Source organism: Crocodylus siamensis, chromosome 6 (assembly GCF_052110815.1).
Source record: "Crocodylus siamensis isolate JL-2025a chromosome 6, ASM5211081v1, whole genome shotgun sequence".
Taxonomy (NCBI): domain Eukaryota; kingdom Metazoa; phylum Chordata; order Crocodylia; family Crocodylidae; genus Crocodylus; species Crocodylus siamensis.
The window spans coordinates 31,340,973-31,359,769 of NC_143400.1; the positions used below are offsets into that span (position 1 = coordinate 31,340,973).

The 18,797-nt window shown below is 45.5% G+C and overlaps 1 protein-coding gene across 1 annotated transcript; it reads left to right on the top strand.

Moving 5' to 3' along the window:
- Nucleotides 1-10,231: 10,231 nt before the first annotated feature.
- FIGLA (folliculogenesis specific bHLH transcription factor) lies at nt 10,232-17,004 on the top strand. The gene is made up of 4 exons (XM_090054287.1): nt 10,232-10,602; nt 12,770-12,922; nt 14,467-14,703; nt 16,874-17,004. The coding sequence occupies exons 1-4, from the start codon at nt 10,393-10,395 to the stop codon at nt 16,931-16,933; spliced, it is 660 nt and encodes a 219-aa protein (XP_089910413.1). The 5' UTR covers nt 10,232-10,392; the 3' UTR covers nt 16,934-17,004.
- The last annotated feature ends 1,793 nt before the right edge of the window (nt 17,005-18,797 follow it).

Below are 18,797 nucleotides of genomic sequence, written 5' to 3' on the forward strand. Positions count from 1 at the left end.
CTGGTGCTGCCGCCCTGGGCCAGCTCTGGTACGGGGCCTGGAGCATATCACCTCATGCGGGGACCTGCCACCACCCTGATCCCAGGCCAGAGGAGGGTCCCTGCAGAAGCTGATTTGCCCCGGGCCCCGCACCCTCCTTCAGTACAGAGTCCAGGGCATATCAGCTTATGCAGGGACCTATTGCTGCCCTGGTATTGAAGCCAGCCCGAGGAGGGCGTGGAACTTGGGGCAAATCAGCTCATGTGGGCACCTGCCCCTGCCTTGATCCCGGGGCAGGGGCAGAGGCAAGTCCCCACACAAGCAGATTTGCCTTGGGCCTGCTTGCCACTGGCCCCAGGCAGCAGCACCAGCCTCCTGTGACCCAGGAGGCAGATCTGGGGCCTGCACCCCTGGGAGCAGTCTGGCACAGCCCCCGTAGCCTTCCCGGGGGTGTGGGTGGGCCCCAATCTGCCTGCCGGATGACAGGAGGCTGGTGCTGCCGGCTGGGTCCAGCAGCAGCACCCCTCTTCCCAGCACTGGGTGCAGGCTGTGCCCAGCGCCACCCCAGGCAGCAGAAGCAGCCTCCTGTAATCCAGCAGGCTAATCGGGGCCCCCTGCACTGCTGGGAGGGCTGTGGGGATTGTGTCAGACTCCTCCCAGGGGTGCGGGTGGGCCCCCGATCTACCTGCCAGACGACAGGAGGCTGGTGCTGCCGCCTGGGGCCAGCAGCAGCACCAACCTTCCCAGAGCTGGGTGGGCGAAACATTGAAACATCATCAAAACAGCAAAACAGTTTAGATTAAATGAAACAGAACGGTGCTTTTGAAATTAAACAAAACTTAAAACGAAACAGTTCCGTTGAAATGCTGAAATGGGTGTCAAAGCAGAACAATGCTGTTTTGCGCAGCCCTATAACCTTTTTCTAGCAGAGTACCATTTTTCTAGACCAGGAGACCTTCCTGTGATGTGAAGCAGAATCTGAATGGACACTTCTTGTGAGTATCTTGGACAGCGTCAGCTTTGTGGCCAGGAAAAAACGGTGTTCCACTCCCCCATCCCTGAGGTATCTGAGTGGCTCTGCAGTCACTTCATGTTTTCATTAGGGATGAAAACAGAGTTAACATTAACACTTTTAATTTCAGTTTCCTGAATCACTTTGTGAAGAGACCTAAGTGGCATTATCCTTAAGTGCAAGCAGGGGGCAGAGGAAACTGAGGCACAGAGATCAAGAGACTTGTCCACAGGAACAGACTTAAATACAGCATCAAGACTCTGCTCTTCCTGTAACCATGAGGCCACCTCTGCACTGTTTCAGTGCCTCATCTTACCTGACAAAAATGGTTCTGGGAAGGTGCAAGAAGAAAATCAGGCATTCATTTGTATTGCAAGCAACACAGAGGGAGGAAGGGAAAATTACTGAGGCAGATAAATACATACACATTTGTGATATTCAAAGCCAGAACAAATTTAGAGTGGAGGCAGAGAAAGGCTGTACCTAGTAATAAATGTTTTTTAGTGAGTGCAACCAAGAACTGAGGAGTTTAGCACCTGTGCTAAGTTCTCAGTGCCGCTCAAGTTACACAGACCAGTTTAAATTTTAGGTCAGAGTCAAGAAGGCTCAGTTTTGCCTCTAGTGGTTGAACAGTTTCATCACGTTCAACTTGAATGTTTCACTGAGCTCAGAGAGAGCCAACCTACCTGGCAAGGTGGGGTCTGGACAGCAAACTTGTCCAAGCCACTGTCATGTACCAGGCGGTCTGTTTCCCCAAAAAGGCCATGCACTGCAAGTAAGAGGGAAACATAGGGGAAGCTCATTCACCATAAGAAAAGCTTATGGGAAGCAGAAGAGAAATTCCTCAGCAATGCAACACCCCTGCTACTGAGAAGGAAGTAGTATGCTCTATAGGACGTGCAGAGCTTCATGCCTCCCAAATGCAATGAATTGCGAGAATTAAGGAGACAAATCTGGGGCTGTTTAGAAACCCCGAATGCCAGCTGAGCCAAAGGCAGTTATGTAAGATCTTATAACATTTAAAAGATAGGCTTAAATATTCAAATAATTTGCAGCAGCTTAGGCCAGACATATGAGCCTCAACAAGGCAAACCAATTTCCTCCCTCCCTCCACAGTGGTCCCAGTTCCCCAGCCGTACTGGATTTAACCAGGAAGCCTTCCTCCAGAGGTCTTTGCACGCTGTGCCTGAAACCAGAAGAATGCTTCCACATATAAGAGCTAGGGGTCGGACCCAGACAGCTCTAATGAACAGATCCGTGTCATCTTGGCAAGAAGCGGCCAGTGGTATGCCTCAGGGGTCGGTGCTTTTCAACATCTTTATCAGTGATTTGGATGTAGAGGCAAAGAGCTCACTGGCCAAGTTCATGGACCAAGTTATGGGGGAGCTTGGTCATGCTTGAAGATAGGCTGCAGATGCAGGTGGACCTAGAGAGGCTGGCAAGTTGGGTGGATTGGAACCAGATGAAAGTCAACACTGAAGAGTGTAAAGTGCTTCATCCGAGGATGAATTATCCCCTACATATTTACAGGCTGGGTGGCGCCAAACTGACCAGCACCACAACTGAAAGGGACCTAGGAGTAATAACAGACCATAGTATGAACACGAGCCAGCAGTATGATGCTGTAGCCAGCAGGGCAAACAATACTCTGTCATGCATCAACCAATGCATCTCAAGCAAAACCAAGGAAGTGATTCTTCCATTTTACTCAGCATTGGTGAGACTGCAGATGGAGTACTGTGTCTAGTTCTGGGCACTGAACTTTAACAAGGACGTGGTAAAGCTTGAGAGAGTCCAGAGGAACCCATATGATCAGAGACTCGCAAGGCAAGCCATACGAGGAAAGGCTGAGGGACTTGGGTCTCTTCAGCCTAAAAAAAGAGAAGGCTGACAGGGGACTTGGTAGCAGCTTACCACTGTATCAGGGGAATACATCCACGGCTCAGCAAACAACTGATCACCAGGGCACCTCTGGGGAAAACCAGGAGTAATGGCCACAAACCCCTGGAAGAACATTTCAGCCTTAACACTAGGAAAAACTTCTTCACAGCTAGGGTGTCCAGACTGTGGAATAAGCTTCCTCCAGAGGTGGTGCAATCACCTACCCTTGAAAACCTCAAGAGGAGACTGGATGGTCACCTTGCTGGGTCACCTGACACCAGTTGTCCTTCATGCCTAGTGCAGGGGGCTGCACCTGATGATCTTGTGAGGCCCCTAACAATCTATGAATTTATACAGGTGCAAAGTGGGTTAAGTGCAGATGTCAGTCAAAAAGGCTAGGCTGCAGAGTCCCCTGTCTCTGAATGGACAGTGTGTAAAAATTGTTGATGGTAAGAGGTGGGCATCAGGTTGGAGGGGGAAAAAATCCATGAGACAGATTCCATTACAGTAGATCAGGAGTAGCTACTGGAAATGAATGAGTTATGGTGTAAAACCAACAGGGGAGAGAAAAACCTGTGAGCTGGGGTTCTCCTTTTCAGAAAGGGCCTGTATCTCCTGGCTGAGCGGTTCAAACCTGCCTCATCCAGAAGGCAGGGTAGATATGCACCTTACAGACCAACTAAATAAGATATATAGAAAACACAAGCTTTTGTGAACTCAAGTTCACTTGAACAAATACTGTGTCAGACATGGGAGTCTCCAAGTTGATTCAAGAAAGAGTTTGCTTTTTTCCAATACAATACACTGTAGAAACATTATTAACACCTTTGGCAAGAAGGCACCAACTGGCCTCCGCCCCACCACCTTGAGAAATGTGCTAGCAGAGAGAGAGCATGCAGGAGAGGTAGCAAGATCACTACCCCATATTTGAAAGGAGGAGGGAAAACTCAGGCAAAGTCCTGATTATACCTAGGTTCACACCCTTATACACACAAAGCAGGGGCTTCCTCTGTCAGCACTCTAGTTATATACATAAGACAAAAAAAGACACCACCTGTGACTTACTACTTCTGACAGTGAGCAGTGTTGGCTCAACATGAACTGGATGAAGGCACAACTGCCACCTACCGGGTCACTTGCAACATTTTCCCATGGACAGGGCTGCAGTTCACATGTTCGCTCACTTTGACCTTGCTTTGCTTCTCTGCAGGATTTGATAGGCTCCCAGCAACACAGCCAAAATAAAGCAGGATTTTTGAGTGAAAGGAGGCATCGCTGAGGTCAAGATATCTCCATGAACATCCTCCTGTAACCAGAGCTAGTCAAAACTTCCCTTACAGAGCAGCTGGCTGTTTGAAAAATGTTCATTTGACAAAAATCTTATAACGAAGGGGACAACAAAACAAGATAAATCCACATAGTTGGAACGGTCTCTTTTTCAACCGCCAAATGTTGGAGTTACTTATATTTTATAAAAAAACAAAAATGGTAAGAAAGAAAAACTGAGCCCTTTTGTTTGAATGTTGTTGTCAAGCCTCCATGGCAGCATTTTCCCAAAATGTAATTCTGGGCAATGCTGCAATACAACAGTACTTGCCGATGTAACATGAGAGCCTGCTTCACAACTGGGGCATTTCCCACAAAATGGTGGTTGCAGTTCCTGCACGAGTCCGCAGCTATGAAACTATGAAAAGAAAGTGGCCAACCTCTTTTCTCCCTCAGGATCCAGAGCCAGAGCTGATTGAAGGCAATGGGGAGATTCCCAATGACTTCAGCTGGTGCTGAATCCAGTTCCTAGTGCAGAAGGCAGGACCTAATTTCCCATATGTCAGCAGCTTTCTCAGTCATGAGGCTAGGCTGTAGAAGGGCATGTAGAAACTCGGTCCTGCGCCTCTATCCTCTTTAGCTCCTGTGACCAGAGGAATGATGGATTCTGGCTGTTTCTTAGGGCCTTTTCATGTTTTTCCATTATGCTGGGGCTTGTTGCATTCTAACTGTTGCTAAACGAAGTGGAAAGAGACATGGGTTCTTTAATCCTAGGTTGAGATAAAATAGCAATGCAGTTTGTATTCTATCCTCACTCACATGGCTCGGCTAACTCCACCTTTAGGGCATGCCCTCCAATGCTACCTCTATGCGAAACACGAATCAGTTCAATTCAGTGCATCTTTAGTGATGCTTGTGTTAGTGAACAGCCTGGGCTGAACAGCCCTGAAGAGTTAAGTCCTGTGTTTAAGCACTGAACAAGTACAGCTCCAACAACAGCAGGTCAAACTTCCCTCAAAGCTTCTTACCCCTCATTTGCAAGGCGCAGCTGAAAGAGCGAGATGAAAGTTCAGCCTTCATGACCCTGGTATCTCTCCTGCAGCTGTCAGTCTAGTTTCAGCTGTGGTTATGTTTTGTTATCACAAGGTTTCATGGCTCCTAAGAACTCACCCTTGACAGCTATCAGATGAAAACAGCTTTCCAACCACCAAGGTAGTCACACCTGCTACCTTGAAGTAAAAGCCATACAAGGCTATCACCTGCCCTGTTGCAGATTCCTTCTTCTCCAGTATCACTAGGTTCATCTCCCCACCCAAGACCTATTCTTCCTGATGCACAGTTTCCTTCTGAGAAAGGATCTGTGCTTGTAACTCACTTCCCCCAACGTGGAACATAAGTCCAGTCACAAGGTGTTCTTTGCCCTTCCCAGCCTTAGTAGCTGTTCCATGGACTTCACAGGGCACAGTGTTTCCTTGCCCTAGATTATACAAGTTATTTTACCCTCCCACCTTTCTCAGAGGAGTTATAACTTCATGCCATTTGCATTGATCCAGGAAACAGTAGCCAATTTCATGCCACAGGAATTTTCTTTCCACTCCTCATTGCCGGAACCTGCTTCCATGAATCTGTGGCATGGCCTGTATTTCCACCAAAACAGCACTTCCTGTCAAGATCATGTATTATGATAACCAGTTTCTATCCTACACAGAGCATAACCCTGTTAAGGAGACAGAGGAGAGTTTCAGTGAGCTAATAAATGGGCCAGTTCCAGAAGGGCTGCTATATCTCCAAGTGCAAACACAACAACTAAAACTACCACATGATACCCACTGCAGGCTCGTCCTTCTTCCCTAGGGGACTCTACCTTCATCTTTGTTTATCAAGCTGTAAGGAAGAGAATATAAAAGGACAGGTAGTCAAGCTCTTTAAATAGTCCACATGGGACTGTACTGCCAAGAGCAGCCAAACACTTGCTACCTGTAGGGTTACCAAGTCCCTATGCCAAGGGCCAATTCTCCACGTGATACAGCTCTCCCTGAAATGTTTGTCAAAGGATCCAAGTGCTGAGTCCTCTAGAATCTGATCATGTAAGCTCCTTTTGCCACCATAATTTGCAAATCTGTCTTCATGTTTCTTTCCTAACCAAGGATGATGAAAAGCAAAAAGTTAAAAAAAAAGGCAGCATTAGCCTTTGCCATGATGTGGTCAGGCCTTTCAATGCACACTGACAGGTTGTAACAGAAAATAGATGATTCACAGCGAGAGCTGGACTCGTGTCAAAATTAAATCTATTAAGATGGGAGGCTTCTATGTCAGGACTACAGATCTCATGGTTTTCTGAATGAAGGGCTCACGGTGAGTTAAGCCCCACAGGTCTCACTCAGGCAAAATTCAGAACAGACCATTGGATTGGGCCTTCCTTCCTTCCTTTCAGTTCTCCTTAGCTGTCATTCAATCTAATACGAATATGAACTAATTCATTAACAGGCTTTCTTAGTCTCCTGGAAAGTACCTGACAGTCATTTACAATTATGAATAGAAAGCATATAGGTGGGGTGGTTTGTTGTTTGGACCACAGAAGCCGGAGTGGACTCCTGAGTTCTGTTCTCAAACCAGCCACTAACTTAGGTTACCTAAGAGTTAATAGGCATTTCATTTCTGATACACAAGGATTTCATCCAATTACCTCACTCCAAAGGTTAGCTTTGATTGTGGAACCTTCTTAAAGAAACTTTACATATTACTTTGCAAGTCAAACACAGGCATCCAGTGCTATTCCTTGACTGTGAATTATGTAAGCCAGCCAGGAAGGTGTTAATGCAGAAGGATCATTCTGATAGCAACTGAAGAAACTTCATGCAAACTTTTATAGACCCTGAATTTTGACTGCCTTGCTGCCCTGCAAGTTAATCCATGTATAAGTAGTTTGCAATGGTTTAAGGACCACAGAGTAGCACGTGTTTTCTTCAAACTATAGCATTTTTATAACACCATGGTTTAGTTAAGAATTCTCTTTTAAATCCTTCACTGATGGTGGTTTTGGTTTCATGTTGCCTGCTCAAGTCACTGCAGAGAAAAAAGATGGGAAGACTATGTAAAAATGAGAAGGTAAAATAGCGACATCAAGTGTTATATTGCTGCTGTTGCAGCAAAAAAGCCATCCTCTCCATCACCAATACACAGATTCCCCAAATAGGTCAGCTCAGGTCTCGGTATAGGAGCTGATGTGTCCTGAAGACCTATAAAAATCTGTCCCTAACGTCTGTACAGTATTAAGGACATAAGTGCTTTAACAGATAGGTTATGCTTCATAAAGCTTTCAACCCACAGATCATACAAAAACCTAAATTAGTAGCAACAAGCAGCAGTAATTTTTAACATACTCTCATGATGCCAAATCACATTTTCTCATGATGAAAGTGTGTCAGCCTGAGAACAGAGTAAGGCCAACTCAATCATTATACTGTAACTTTAGATGAAGCTGTACTCAGATGGCCAAGCAGTGAATATTTCCCTAATAAAGGGCCAGATTCTGAGCTTTTAGACTGGCATGAATCTGGAGAAACTGAAAATAACTGGAATAACTTTACCTCAGCATAAATGAGATCAGAATCTAAACGATACAGGACAGTGTGAAAACTGCACTAGGTAATACACCATCAAAGCAATCCAAAAGAGCATGAAAAAAGGATGAAGTGTGATGTTTATGCTATCACTTCTAATTATTTATATCAACAGAGTGCCCGAGTGATGGACCAGGGTCATGTTGTGTTAGGCCCCGTACCAACACAGACCAAAGTGATGGTCTCTGTCCCAAAGACATGACAGTCTAAGTAAACATATTTGGAAGGGGCTTTCTACAGAAAAGGAACAGGTTTCTCCAACCCGCGTATCAGAAGTGCTCAGATAAGGGAGCAGTATTTTTGCCCTGATTCAAAAGGGGAGGCTGAAAAAATGTACATTGCAGTGACATCAGTGCATCAAGCTTGGCATGGTGGGATATTGTTAGGACACATTTAGAGTGAAACAGACTGGAAGGAAGCTTGCTAGAGATGAGCTAATGCCACCAAGTTTGGGGTTGAATGTGAACCTCCCTAAAGTTTCAGTCGCATGGCAGGGGTCTGAGCTGAAGATACTTGTCCAGGGGATGTCTGGCGTGCTGGCATAGGAACTGTTCCAGACAGGGTATGTTAAAAGTGAATGTATAAAAACAACAGCATGAGCATATTTGCAATCCTGTTGCCAGAACTGCAAGGGTTTCTATTGCCACAGCTATCAATGTTACAACTCCTCAAAGCAGTACATTCAGTGGAAATGTAACTATGAATATTTTGCGCTCTTCTATTGCATTTCCCACCTGAGAATCTACAAACACAGATGCCACGCCATTTCCCAGTGAAGGTGTGACTCCAACTTTATCAATGGGGAAACCAAGGCACAGAGCTTAGACATGGCTTGTCAAAATGCAGTGGCAGAACAAGGAGAGCTGTGTCCACCTGTGCTGTGCTTTAGCATGTCATTCTGAATGTAATGATTAAATAATATGGGGAGAACCTGATTGATCAATACGTGACAACATTTAGAGCATGGAGAGACTTGGCATTTAATTTCCCGGATTTAAGTCTAGATTTGGTTCCAACAGTGACTGCTCCCAGCTCAGACCTGCGCCCATTCAATCACAAGGTACATGGCCTTGCTGCAGGAATGAACAAGCTACAATCTATGGGTGAGCATGCATGGTTATAATTGGTTCTTCTACCTGAGCAACATGATACATTAGATACTAATCAGTGAATTGCATGTAGACTCACACCTGAAGTATGTCAATCTTCCCGGAGCGTTTGACACTGTGGAGCTGCACCAGAAGGGTAGTGATCTCCCAGAGCTCTGCTCCAAAATCTTTCCAGCCCATGAATGCTTTCAAGCACCATTTATTTCATATGGCTCTAATTCTAGTAATCCAAAACAGATTGTGATTTCCTGTGTGACCTGGTGTCACCCCGTTAGGCACTCTGCATCTCATCACTTGAGAGCCTGGCTTCTCTCCTTTATTAAATGATTCCCATTTACCTCTGGCTTAATGAGCTCTCCAGGGGGGAAAAAAAATTCAACCATGCCTGCAATGTTAGTTTTGCAGTCATACTTCACAAACATGGACCTATTCTTGCATGTCTCTACATACCTGAATGACACTGAACATACAAGGGACAGCCATGAATTTCCATCTCGGGCTCTTAAATGTTCCTCGTGGCCTGTACATCCATTGCTCTTCTGATCCAGGTGTAGCAAGAGCCTGAATTCACTGCTGCTTTCTGGCCATTGATTCAATGATGCAATCCTGGGATAACCCTTCATGTACTTTGTGGTGTCCTGCGTAAAACTGTCAGTACTTCCTACTCCATGAACCTTTCTAGGATTTATCCCAGGACAACAGCTATGAGTGACTGCAATTCATTAATTTGTCCTGGGATCATATGGTTTATCCCAAGACAAATGCAATACAGTACCTGTAGTCTGAGAGTGCTCAAGCACTCTAAGCCTGCCCCACAAGGTATCTGAATAAAGGGGTGTCAAGCAGTGGGCTGGCCTAGAAGAGGTCCCTTCCAGACCTGCTTTTCTAGGATTTCAGAGAAAATGAAGGTTGGAAGGGACCTCTGGGGGTCACATCTAGTTCAACCCCCGGTGCAAAACAGGACCAGCCCCAACCTGATCATCCCAGCCAAGGTTTTGTCTAGCTGGATCTTAAAAACCCCTAAGGACAGAACTCCCACCACCGTGGTGGGGAACCTGCTCCAGTCCTCGCCACCCTTCGCACCAGAACTTGCTTCCCAACATCCAACCTCGACTTCCCTTGCGGTAGCTTGGGCCCGCTGCTCCTTGGGGGCCCGGTATAACCCCTGGCTCAGAAAGATGCCTTCAGCCAGGGCATCCCGGTTTTCTGCTACTCCGGCCTCTCTCGACAGGCAACGCGACGCCTTTCGGTCCTCCCACAGCCCAGCGCCCTCCTCTTCAGCAGCCCGTGCGAGGCGCGGAAGGCCGCTCCGCAATCCCCTCACCGCCCGCTCTTCTCCTGACTGGAAAAGCCCACATCCCTCAACCTCGCCCCGCCGCCGTCGCCCCGGCCCTCCAGCGCCGCGGGGCCACGTGGGCTCCGGCCCGTCAGCCCCGCACCTGCGCTGCGGCGGGGCCAGGTGCGGCGGCGGCGGCGGCAATCCGGCCCAGGTGCGGCGGGAGCCCGGCCCCTTCCCGCCCGCATGGAGAAGGAGCGGGCGCCCCCGCCGCTGGCCCCGACTCCGGCCCCGGAGGTGCTGGGCGACGTGCTGCGGGAGCGCTACGGTCCCCTGCCCTTGGCGGCCACCATCAGCAGGATGAAGAGGCAGCCCTCGGGCCGCTACCTGTCCACCGAGCGGCTGGAGGAGGTGCTGGAGAGGCGGCAGGCGGCCAACGCCAAGGAGAGAGAGCGGGTAAGGGAGGGGCGAGGGCCTTTCCCGCCCGCCCGCCCGCCCGCCCGCGCCTCCTCAGAGCGGGGCGCTCACGGGGGCGTCCCGCCCGGGCACGTCGGTACCGCTCCCTGCTCAGGGGGTCGCCCCGGCTCAGAAAGGTGCCAAGGGAGGCTGCCATTGAGGGTGTCTCTGTTTTCCACTGCTCTATCCCTTCTGAATACGAAACCTTTAGGCATTAAAGTGTCTGGTTTCACATCAGTAGAGGACAACCGGGCTGTCCTCGATGACGAGACGACCCCCTAAAGGTGCTGCTAGTTTGTAAGGTAACGCTTGGACCGGAGTGCTGTGGCGAGGCTCGCTCATGCTGGTATAAGCCCTCCAGCCTGAGAAGAAAGGAGTTTGTGCTTCGAAGAGGGATGCTCAACCTGGCTGCCTGGAGATCTGTGCAGGGAGCACCACTTTGCACGCACCATTCACAAGAGAAACCCAGAGGCTTTGTATTCATGGTCGTAAAAACCTTTCTGATTTGCTGGGGCTTTTTGAGCTCTTTGTAGCAGGTAGATTGCTCCTATTATTTTTTTCTAAAGTCAAAAAAAAAAAGAGTGAAAACAAAGAGCTGGAACTGGCTGAGTCCGAGGAGGGGTAGCTCAAATCTCAAGACAAGTGTCTTGAAGCTAAAAAAGTTGAGAAGCACTGACTTAAAAGTGTGTGTGGAGTGGGGGTTCATTGGTCTCACCTCTTGGAATGAATTTTTCCCCCCATCAGGGCTGCCCCTTCTCTCTCTGCTGGCACCTGAATTGGATTTGTACTGTAGGTTCTAGTTATGGCAACGCTGTCTCTGCAAACAAGAGCGCTGCATCTGTGGCAGGTACAGAAGAGTCCTGTGCCAGTTCTCCTGAGAGTGTTCTTAGAGTTCATTAATAACCCGGGTGAAAGCAACTCTTATCAGTAAACTAGGAATTAATAATCCTGTATTCTAGATAACCTATCCAAACACAGCAGTAGCCAGGTGCTGGGTAGTAGCCAGACACCTACTTCACTTGCTGTCTTTGCAAGAGAGAGGTAAGGAGTTATTTTGGACTCTCATGTCTCTCTGCAGTTCAGAACAATGCTGCAGTTTTAGTGCAAAGTACACAGCTCATTCCCCAAGATACGATCACTTTGCTATAAACCAGAAAAGTTAGGGAACTCAAAATTTGCAGCAAAAGTATCTTGGCAGCTGAGGACTTGAAAACTAAGGTGAGAGACCAAAACTTGTTGAAGTTAAATGCATCGTGCACTTTGCAGGAGAGAGTAAAATAATGGCAGGCTGAGAAATGGGGACAACATTGAAATACTTCCACAAGTCTGGCTGTTTACATGACAAAATAAACAGCTGTGGTGTACACTGTAAGCAATTTCTCCCTAATACTGTGGCATAATTAATTACATTAATAATGCAGTCAAACATGCCTGAGTTCTTGGCCCTCTGTTGGGCTTGTATCCTACAGTTGAGTACCTAGGATTCAGGGACATGATTCAGACGGGTCAAGTTACTGAAGTGGAAAGGTCCATAGGCTCATGACCTAAGTATTCAGCAGGTTTAAAGCTTTTACAGTGTGAGCTGTGGAGATCAGACCAGGCTTGGCCATGTGCTTCTACCTAATACATATTTCTTGTCTCAGAACATTTGCAATTAGCCTTCCTATGCCCTGTGTTCTCATTTACTTGATGATGTCCCCATGTTTATAAACACCAGCTCATGTAACCCTTCCATCTTGTCACTGGATCAGAAGGGGTGGGCAGAGGTGCAGTCAGTCCCAAGGTATTCAGGTGCACTTCCTATTTCAGTTAAATTTACAAAGGACTAATGGATGTTATAAGCCTATTACAGACTTGAGTGCCTGTATAACAGATGGTCATAAGCACCTTGGAAGAAGATGTGAAAGAGGCTCTAAGTCCTTAATTGTTTGGTTGTTAGGTGGCCATTACAGCTGCTATTAATCACTGTAAGCCATTTACCTTAAAGTTCCATTTAGGTGACCAGTATCTTTTATTAATGTGCTGTGCATCCACCTGTAACTTTTTTTCTGTCCGTTTGAAAATGAGCTGTATTAAAACGTGCCTCTTTCACCACTTGGTGGTGTGCTGCAGCTGATGGACTGAAGGTTATATAATCTCATCTTTCATGTCTGTGTGTGTCTGGCAGATCAGAAACTTGAACAGTGGTTTTTCAAAGCTGAAGACAATTGTGCCATTGATACCTAAAGACCGGAAGCCTAGTAAAGTTGACACACTCAAAGCAGCCGCTGAATACATACGCCTACTCCACTTGATCTTGGAAGAAACTGGAGGCTTTGAGGTACAGAAAAACTGTCCCTTAACTCAACATAATCAATCTGTTATTCTTTAAGGGGTGCTGGTGTCAACATACATGTCAGCAGACTTGATGACTGCTTATTAATATTGTTAGCAGAACCCTAAGCATAACTCCAGCCCTATTTGTGTACATCTTGATCTTCATATTGAATATGCTACCTCTTTAAAAAGAGCATGCCCTGTTCCTTCCTTCCTTCCTATTGAGTAAAAATACCAAAGTGAACAGGTCAGCTTCATTTGGAAACTTGCTAATAAATGGCAGATGTATTCTATATAACCAGTTATCTCTACCATGGTGACTCTGTCCTGACTTCTATCTCGGACCAGCAGAAATTGAGGACCTGTGGGTTAGATGGGGATTCTTCAGCTAAAAACCTTGTTGGAAGATGTCAGTCTCTTCAAATGGTTTTGTGAGCAATTAAATGAAAAACTTGGAAGATTTTTTTTGTTGTTGGAATTGAAAACATAGCTCTTAGCAAAAATAGAGGGTTTTTTTGTTTGTTTGTTTGTTTTTGTTTTTTTTTTAAGTTTCCCTCCCTCTGGGGAGAAACATAAAAAATTGGGGAAAAGTGAGGAGCAGTCACATTCTTGAACAACTTTTACTGTTATCTGGAATGGAATAAAAGAAAAGTCTCTCTCTATTTCTCTCTCAAAAGGGACATGTGGGTATCTTTGCACCTTCAATTTACCTTTTGCTAATAGCAGATGGAAAAAAGATCTGGTGGGGAATTCTAATTTGTTGTTTCTTTTAAATTTACTTTCTGCTTTATTAAAGAAAAAAAGTGTTTTGAAAGACATGTTTTGAGGGATGGGCATGAAGCCAGTTCTTCTCAAGCAGCTACAGTGATCCATGCAAGGCTGTAGCCTGCCAACTTGCTTGTTCTGGAAATGATTCAGGCAGCTTGAAGGAAAGAAACTGATGCAGGTTGAGGGTTTGTCTGGGTGAGGAGTTGGAGAAGCACTGAGATATCAAGGGAGAGTTAGGTTTTCACATCTGTCTTGACACCTGAAATAAACTGGGGGCATACACAGGAATTTAAACTCTCCTAATCTCTCTAAGGCTCTGGGAGAAGGTGTCAAAAAGTGGGCAAGTGACCTACTTTCATTTCAATCTTATTGCATACTTATTTCTTCTGGGGCATGAATTCTGCAAGTCTGGATTCTTTTATGCTCCATGTGGCTCAAAAGGGGGCAAATATAGAGGTGATGCATGGGTGGGTGAGAGCCTGATACTGCCTAAGTAGTTTGTTGTAGGGAGTGCAGTGTATGATGCAACTTTATACCGTGTGTTGTCTCCAGCACTGCTTGTGTTCCTATGTTTTGCACTCTGGCATGCCCACCATACTCTTTCTGAATTCCTCAAATGGCAAAGTTGGCTTCCCAATTCTTATACTGCAGTCCTCCTTGCTTTTTCTCTGTTAGCATTTAATTTCCCTGTACTTAGGGAATTTCTGCAGTGGTACAAGTTAATGTTTTCAAGTGCCTTTTTTTTTTTTTTAATTCCTCATCTCTTTCTATTGCATCTAGAAAGTAGAAGACCCTGCTGATCATGAGTTGCCTGACAGCATTCCCAGGCCAGTGTCCTTCATGGAAGGCTTAGCAGGGAACCCCCTGCCAAACAGTGCCAGCTCTTGCCTCAGGAATGAAAATGGGATGAATACAGCTTGGACCAGCCATGCCACAGAAAGCCCTGTATGTGTGTGGGGGAGAGGTGTATTACCTGCTTACCTGGGAATTGTGCAATTCCAGAAGAATGGAAGGCTGGTAAGAGTGAATACTGAGATTTCTTTGCGTAGAGATGTTCTTTGTGTGTGTGTGTGTGTATGCACTCAGCATTGATAGTAGTTAAGACAATACATCGTAGCCTTATCTAACCTGTTTAGATGCCTAAACAGCTATGAACCTTTCCACCTAGGAGACTGATCCTCTTCTGTGCAGGGCTGCTCTAGCTGTCATCAGCTGCCAGAACTGGAATATCCTTGGTCTAAAAAGGAGCTGCGGGGTGGGGCACTACTAGCAAGGCTTTCAGCCTCGCAGTTCTGTCTGTTTTCTGTCTGACAGAGTCAGATGTAAATAACTGAGGTTTTTTTTTTTTTCTAGGAGTGTTAAGTACATGCCATTTCCTATTACATCATTGACCAATATGGATGCTTAGTAATCCCTAAAATCAGGCTATGAGGCAATCTACTTTTTAACTTGGAGGATAAAGGTACTGTCCCAATTTAACAGCAGGCAAATTGAAATACTTGATCTGAAGGGACTTAGAGTGAAGTTTCACCTTTCAGGGAAAGATCCACTTTAAAAATAAAAAGTGCAGTGAGCTGGAAAAATAATTAAAAAATTAGTAGTAGTATTACTAGTATAATTATTACTAATAATAATAATGGCAGAGACTTTAATATGCCAATCCTCCTTTAGATGGGGTGCCACACTCACCTCTGACTCAGCAAACTAATGTTGTACTAAGGAGACCCTAGGCTATTTTAGTCTCCGTGGACAAGTTCTTGGGTATAGGCAATTAAGGCTCACCTACAGATGTAATTTAACATGGTAGGGCAGTGTTTTTCAAGCCATGGGTTGCGACCCAAAAGCGGGTCACAAAAATATATGAAAGGGTCATGAACAATCTTTAAAAATGGATTCTCTATTAAAGAAGGAAAACATGGGAAATTGTGACTTTTCCCTTTCAGGCTGGCAGAGTTCCAGCCTGCAAGGGACTGCTGGGGGGTCCCCATGCCCGTCACTCACACACCCTGGCCTGGGGGTGGCGGACAGCAGGTAGGGAGTGAGAGTCACTCGGTCAGGACTGGTCATCAATGCTTACAAATGGGTCCTGGTATAAAAACAGTTGAGAACCACTGTTCTAGCACATGAGAATCAGTTATGTATTACAGGAGACCCTTGCCATTTGCAGGGGATATGTTCCAAAGATCCCCATGAATGGTGAAATCCGCTAATACATCAGGAGCGCAGTGGCAGCAAGTGCAGAGCTCCTGCAGACGCTGTTGATCGGGGGGGTATGGGAGCATGGAGAGAGTGTGTGGGGAGGGAGCATGGGTTTGAATATTCAAAACCATGAATCTGCGAATGGCGAGGCTTTCCTTGTGCTGTGAAACACCCTTCTGTTAACAGAGGCTTTAATAATCAGGTTGTTTCAGAAAGCAGTGTGACTTCTTGTAAACCTCTAGCTTCTGTAATATGCACGCTGGTCCATTAGGGTCAGGTGGTTCTGATAATTTAGAAGCTGCAAGATGGTTCTTCTATGATTTTGTTATAAATGCAACTTTTATTTGCAAGGATATTCTTGAAGTTGCTTTTGCTTTAAAGTATCCAAATTTTATCTTTTTAAAGGTGTATCAAACAAACCCTTAAAGCAACAAACTCTTCTGAATAGTCTGCAGTAAGTGATCTGTTTTAACCCAGTTTCCTGGTGTGGGGAGTTTCTAGTCTGCCACTTATAACAACTGATATTACAACTCCTTGTGTAGGTTTAGGTGGTGAGCACAGGTGGCCAGTCTCCTTTATGAGGAAATGCTATGAGCCATCTCCTGGAGTTAGGCCAATTTATGCCTGATCCTCAGCTGGTTTTGTATGTAATTTTGAGACTGATTATGTCTTGTGCATTTCCTCTGCCATGCCTGGCATCAGGTCACATGCTCCTAGTTTTTTGGGGGTTTTTTTTGTTTTGTTTTTAATTGCGCAGAGTATAAAAAATGCAGGAGGTGGTAGGTAAGAGGAGATGGAGTGAAGACTTAATTGTAACCTCAATCATGGGTAAATCTAGTTTAAGGCTCTGAGGATCCCAAAGTTCTGTAATTGCTGTTTCCAAATGTAATTAGCAATGCCAGCAGATATTATCTTGTTAGTTGCCAGGTAATTTTGCTTGTTTAAAACTGCTCCCATTAATGGCATCTTTAACTAAACTGTCTTGCAGATGTCAAACTCTATGGATACAGAGAACTTTGTTTTTCAAGAGCAGTTTAAAGAAAGATGAGTTTCCCACTTCGTGGATTTTTGAATTTGCTTTATGAAAAATATCCGGAAAGAAACCAATAAACTACCAAGAGCTGATCATTCACTCCATCTTGCTTTTTCTTTTTGAAGCTGCATCTTAAGTAAAATTTTAGTTTATAAAATGAAAGGCAGGTAGTGATGTACTGAAATTGTAAAAGGTGTGAGTGAAAATGCATCTAGGCTGGTACTCTTATAGTAAATGGACTTGCACTGTAACACTTCCAGTTGTTTCTGTTCTCTGCATTGTTTGGAGAACTTTCCCTCTATCAATGGAATTGCAAGTGCAAACAGGAAATGGCCCATACTTTTAAACCCCATCTCTGACACTTCATCCTAACGCTCAAACAACTTGGTTGGTATATCCACATTCCCCTCCTCCTCACCCCAGACTTGCAGGGTTTGCTGGTATCCAGTGCGACTGTCATAGCTTGGTATTTCTGAAGAACATCACTGAGCCATCGCAGAGTGGGAAGTTAACTTTAGGAGAACTAGGAGTATGGGGTAAGGACACAAATGCAGACCAACATGCATCTAGCACAAGAAACATGCATTGTTCTGAGACTGGGCCTTGGTCATATGCGATGGTTGTATCCATTGGAGTAAAGCAAACAAGGTTCTTTGGGTAAATCTGATATCTTTTATTAGATCAACTTAAATAGTTGGAAAACAATTATTAAGCAATCTTTCAGGTTCAAAGACCCTTTGTCAGGCAGAGGAAGTTTCTGCAGTTGGTGCGTGCTCTTCCTGGATGGAATGAAAAGCAAAGAAGCCAGAGGCTGGTCTAGTCTGCATACAAGACAGGTAGTCAGTGAAAATGTAGATTGAGGAGTCAATGGGTAAGAGACGGGCTTTGGGGGGGCAGGGGGAGAGAAAGAAGGGGGATGAATGGTGGAGAGATACCATTGGAGTAAGGCTTTCCAAGCAGGCTCCCTGTCTTCCACCATGGTATTACAACAGCTCCTACTGAGATGATAAAATATGCAGTGACTCCAGCGATTGCTGGCATCCAGTGTGGCCGCCACTTCTAATGATTATTATGCAACAATGTTATTCAACAGTCCAGGAGGGTGCATAAAGCACAGGCTCTCCATCTCTTTAGACTCAAAGCACCTCTCAGTAGATTTGAGGCACTCCTCTGAAAATGCCAGCTCTTAATTTTCACTCGGTTATTGACTCTAGAAAAATAAGAGAGCAATTACTCTGTTTGCAAAGAACTTGGCCCAAAACGGGTCAGTAGACTTTTAACACTGTGGATTCCTATCTGAAAGATCTGGTTTTGTCTTGTTAGGCATGCAAACATGATTCACAGTGTGAACATGGGGTAGCATCCTGAAAAGATCTCAAGGCACCCCAGGGTGCCAGAGCACCCTGATTGAGAATCACTGGCTTAAGAAAAAGGAGCCATGGCTGGGTAGGATGGAGGAAGAATGGCTTTGTAATAAAGCATTAACCTGGCACTTGGGGGAGACAGACTGCATGATTGCTCTGCTCTGCCCCATACTTCCTATCTGTGCTTGAGTAAGTCACTCGGCCATCTTTTTGCATCAACTCCCCTTGCCATCTGTCTTACCCCATTGGAGCATTGTGAGGATAAATTTGTTGAACCTCTTGAAATATTCAAGGTAGTGCAGTAACCTTAAATAGAATGACATTGGGAAGTCCACGATGGGGGAAAATGTACTGCAGAGATTGGTGTCCAACCAGAAGTAAAAGGTCACTTTTGCTTATACTAGACAATCCCCTTCAGATCTGAATTTGCCCATCAGACAGGGCTATTTGGATGTGGCAGTTTTTCTTTGCCCCCACCTCATCTTAAGGTTTTAAGCATCAGTGTCTGCCTCTGA